General features: G+C 40.2%; 1 protein-coding gene across 1 annotated transcript; it reads right to left on the bottom strand.

The window, feature by feature from the left end:
* Window positions 1-1,584: 1,584 nt before the first annotated feature.
* On the bottom strand, window positions 1,585-4,055 carry LOC124310773 (protein strawberry notch-like). The gene is made up of 9 exons (XM_046774747.1): window positions 4,012-4,055; window positions 3,713-3,966; window positions 3,546-3,658; window positions 2,982-3,035; window positions 2,789-2,920; window positions 2,613-2,723; window positions 2,288-2,556; window positions 1,773-2,187; window positions 1,585-1,710 (listed from the first exon to the last, which is right to left on the bottom strand). The coding sequence occupies exons 1-9, from the start codon at window positions 4,053-4,055 to the stop codon at window positions 1,585-1,587; spliced, it is 1,518 nt and encodes a 505-aa protein (XP_046630703.1).
* Window positions 4,056-4,462: the final 407 nt, after the last annotated feature.

A 4,462-nucleotide genomic window follows, 5' to 3' on the forward strand; every position in this document is an offset into this window, starting at 1 on the left:
CGCGATGAGGATCGCATCAGTATATCGCCATCTGAAATCATCAGCGAAATCTCTCCGCGGTCACTGGAACCTCGTCACTAAAGAAATCATCTTTTGTATTTTGGTTTGATCCGCTCTCTCTCTCTCAGTGAGGTTTTGTTTATCGTTCTGCCAGGAGATGTAACACGGGCCAGAGAGTGCCCTGAGATGTGATGAGTCCTAAATATCAGAAATCAATTTCAACGCAGGCTACACTGTTAACCTCGTCGAGACTGGGTGAATCTAAAATATGGAAAGTAGGCCCTTGAATTCCATAGTTTACGGTCGAATTCACGATTCTATACTTCAATTTTGAAAGTTCCAATTCCATAGTTTAGTAACACCCCTTACTTTGTCAGGGTCGACTTTGGCGACGAAGCGAGGCCAATATCAGCACGAATGTTGTTCGGATGTCGGCAAGGAGAGACGCCACATGGTGTCCTTGCTCTTGCTGGGCTTGTACGACTAATTGGCCCAGCTAGGATAGATATTCTGGCCAACCGGTCACTATCACAACAACCTTCCCTAACTCAAACAAAGTTACCACTGTGCCTGCTCGCTGTTTGGTGTTTTCCGTAACCTCCCGTTCGCATCGGCATACTGAAATCTACCACCTCGAATCGGTGTATACTACATTGCTGTTAAGGTCTGACAAGTGCCAGGGAACTCAATCATTAATGTCACATAATACTTAAATACGATGGCCTTCAACATACAACAAAGGGGATAGTGACGGTCTATTATGCATTCGCCCCCTCCCCATCGTCAGCAACTTTTATGCGAGAGCAGACTATGCAAATTTGAAGAAAATCCACTTGAGCGTGTTTGCATTTCGTGAGAGACAGCGCTGCCAAGAGGATCCTTGAGAATTATGCTCATATATCCATAAACTTTACTTCTTAACTTTAGCCTTTTAATGTCACAATGAAGAACATCAAACTTGGACAGATTGATTTTACTTACTACACAACAAAAGAAAGCAGTAATCCGAGTTCTATTCAAAATAACGGAAAGCTCACGAGACGAGTATCAGCAAATGCTGAGTCAAGTCCGCTTGAAGAGAAAATTTAGCACTGACGATGTCCTTTGCACCAGAGAATCGCGAGTACGAGCTCAATGGAGTTTTCCGGTATCATTAGGCCCACATGTTGAATATTATGGGATTTCACACGAACAACCTAAAAACATCAAATTCAAATTTGAACCTTTAAAATTAATCACAATCTTTACAAATTAAGTGAATACCTGCATCGATCTAATAACTGATGAAAATTCTTTCCTAGCTGAAAATATTGGTCCGCACTTCACGTTCAGGGTCTTTAGACTCAAACCATATTGGCATTCAAGTCCTTGGTCCTTTTTAATGCACTACCCAGCCCTATATACAAAAATCCTTTAAGACTCATTCTGTATTAGCAATGCACTATAATTTGTCATGAACCAGTATCTGTGGTAGCAATCCGTTTTGGAGGCGTTGTATAGAAGATTCCAAAATTCTTCGACAACTCTTCGCTGCGAACTATCTGCAGCCACCTTTTCGTGCTTAATCTTAAAAACTTCCCAAGACTATGGCGAGAATTCCATTCCTGTTCTTTTATTAGGCCATATGGCAGTATAGGAATCATCATCCTGGCAAAGTCTCACTTGCTTGTTATTGACAACCAAGAAGACAGAACCCTTGCCTTTCCGAGTCTTTGAAAAATAAAAAGGGATAAGTAGAGCAAATTCATCAACAATCAATATGTTTTTTATACCAAATTTGATACGTAAAAACCTTCGCTGTTTCCAGACAAGGAAGCCGACATGTCGTGAGCTAGTTTCCAACTCATGCCCTGATCGAATTCGAATGTATGCAATTCAATTATTGCACAATAAAGCGGCGCTGCTGTAGAATACGGGCTCGTGAGTCTGTGAAATTTTTTGCGACCAACTATTTGACCAGCGCCCAATTCCAAAATATTGATTCCATCACATTTAGACAGCATATTTGCTTTTGTGAGGATGGTTGCTTCAGTTACGGTGAAAAACTTGTACAGGCTTGTTTGAAGCCTCACAGGGAAACCTAGCATCATTTCGAAAAATTCTTTAACGCTGGTTTTCCTTTGTAGCTTCAAAGTGTTTGTGTCGTCAATGGCCATTAAACCAGCTCCAACAAAACAGTTTTCACATCTATGATTTAAAAAAAACAATGAAAAATCTGTTAGAAGTTTGATCATTGCAAATTAGCTTCAAATTTTATCACCTGAGAAAAATTCTCCTAAGTAATCACTTGGGGGTGGGACAATTGGGTTTGATCCATAATTGTGTTCCAAGACAGCTTGAAAAGTAGAAACGAGGCGCTCGTTTGCATCGCTGCGAGGCATTGCGTTGTGCATATTTTGTCTCTAAAGTAAGTTCACTAGTGCCGAATGTTTCAACGATTCGCTGGAAAACCAGATTAACAGCAACAAAACTTTTGAGCCGTCTGACAACATTCGAAGCAAACTTTTCCTCGCCGGCCAAATTTGAGTACAAAAGAATATACTCAGGATTACAAACCTAAAAATAACACATTTAAATAATCATCGATGATTGCTTTTAATGGTTAGACTTACTTGGTTGCAGCGGTGAGTGCTGCAAAACTGTTGAATGGCAACCTCGACGCTGCTTGACAATTCCAATATACTATAAACACGGGTACACTGATTGTTAAAATGGCTATCAGCCTGAGGATAAAAAAATCTTAGGTTTAAGTAAACAAATCATAACATCAATCAAAAATACAAAATACCTGAAGCGAAATCCCACTGCTACATTCCTCAGACACAATCACAATGTTTTTGTGGCCTTGCATGAACAGTTCTTTTTCACTGATGTTTATCTTCGAAGGAAAGTTTGCATCAAAGCGATGTTCATATTGGATCTAAAAAAGAAAGAATTAATAATCAAATGTTAAACTTTTTTATTGATAACAAAGTGCTTACCTGGCCATCATCTTTCTGAATGACACGGCCTCGACGATTTGAAATTTCGGAAACCTTATCAGGGCCCCCTAATTCAATTAAACTAACTAATCAATTAGGTTGTCAAAGACGTTAAGGGAATCATGGCTGAGAATTTCGTCCAAAATTGTTTGCGGATCTAGGGCCACGGTAGTATTTGACAGAGGTGACATGTCAACATGTCTGGCCGTGGTAAAGAAGGCAAAGTAAAGTCAAAGTCAAAGATCCGATCAAGCAGGCCCAGACTTCAATTATCCACCGGTCGTATCCATTGAATTCCCCGCGAAGGATCGTACGCAGAACGCGTCGGTACTGGAGCTCCGGTCTACTTGGCAAAGAGGAAGAACAAAAGAATCATAAACTTTCAGAACACTTGTTACCATACTCATTTAGTAGATTTGAAATGAATACATTACAGAATACATACATTATTTCAAGCGCATCATTCGGGCTGACAAAAGACATTCCATTGGCTGTAAACAAAAGAACAGGGTGGTACGTGTGCAACATCTGTGAAAAGGAAAATTAAATTACGGGTATCAATACCTTCTTCCCCATTCCATACTTCCGCATATTCCGAAAAAACTCAGCAAAATCCACGCGATATTCCAGCAAAACATTCTGAGCTTCTAAATTGAAATAACCTGACCCCACTGAATCTAAAAGGAGTTAAAAAAGAGCGATTAACGTCATTATCACGATTATCACCACACACTTCCCATCCTTTACGGCTTGTTTAGCCATTAAGGCGATGTCCTTTATCTTGGCTGAAATGCACAGGTACTTGGAGAAATCAGAGTGTGCAGCCCAAAAGTGTAAACATAATGTTCGATAAGCTTCTCGATCGATGGTTTGGCGATTTTCGGCTTCTGTGAAAGATCGATGTGAAGATTTGAAGATTTCCTCACACAGTTCAACAGATTGGTCGTAAATTTTGATGAGATTCTGATCCACGTCAACTTCAAATCTGTCGAAAACGACGTCTTAAAAAGAAAGTTGACGTGCCAAGTACATTCCGCGTTGCTTTTCCATGCCCACCAATTCCATGCAACCCATATCCTCAAAGGCTTCCACGAAATGCTCAAAATCGGTGAAAACAATAAGATCATATGAAAAATGCATTAAAATATATAAAGAAAACATTTTCGATTACCATGAAACGCAGTTCCTTGGCCCCATAATCCAACGCGGGTCACTCATCCCATATTGATGGGTTCTGAAATGCCAGTTGAACACAGGTAGACGATCTTTGCATTTTGTAATCTGGCCCGTAGTTTCAAAACTGCACATTCAATGTTTTTTCCAGTCTTCACGCTGTTGTAAAATTGTTTCTTAGTTTGATGACATTCGTCGACAATGATGACGCCATCAAAATCTTGCCTACACGAATCCAACCGCTCGTCAAGGCTCGATTGGTATTTCTTACGGAAATACGAGAACTCGGTCAGATTGGAGAAAGTAGA

This window comes from Daphnia pulicaria, chromosome 8 (genome assembly GCF_021234035.1).
Source record: "Daphnia pulicaria isolate SC F1-1A chromosome 8, SC_F0-13Bv2, whole genome shotgun sequence".
Classification (NCBI taxonomy): Eukaryota; Metazoa; Arthropoda; class Branchiopoda; order Diplostraca; family Daphniidae; genus Daphnia; species Daphnia pulicaria.

Coding starts and splice junctions, on each gene's coding strand:
- LOC124310773 (XM_046774747.1), bottom strand. CDS start 4,055: ATGGGTTGCATGGAATTGGTGGGCATGGAAAAGCAACGCGGAAT. Junction 3,036..3,545: donor AGTATGGAATGGGGAAGAAG/GTATTGATACCC, acceptor GGCCCTGATAAG/GTTTCCGAAATTTCAAATCG. Junction 2,724..2,788: donor GCAGTGGGATTTCGCTTCAG/GTATTTTGTATT, acceptor TTTTATCCTCAG/GCTGATAGCCATTTTAACAA.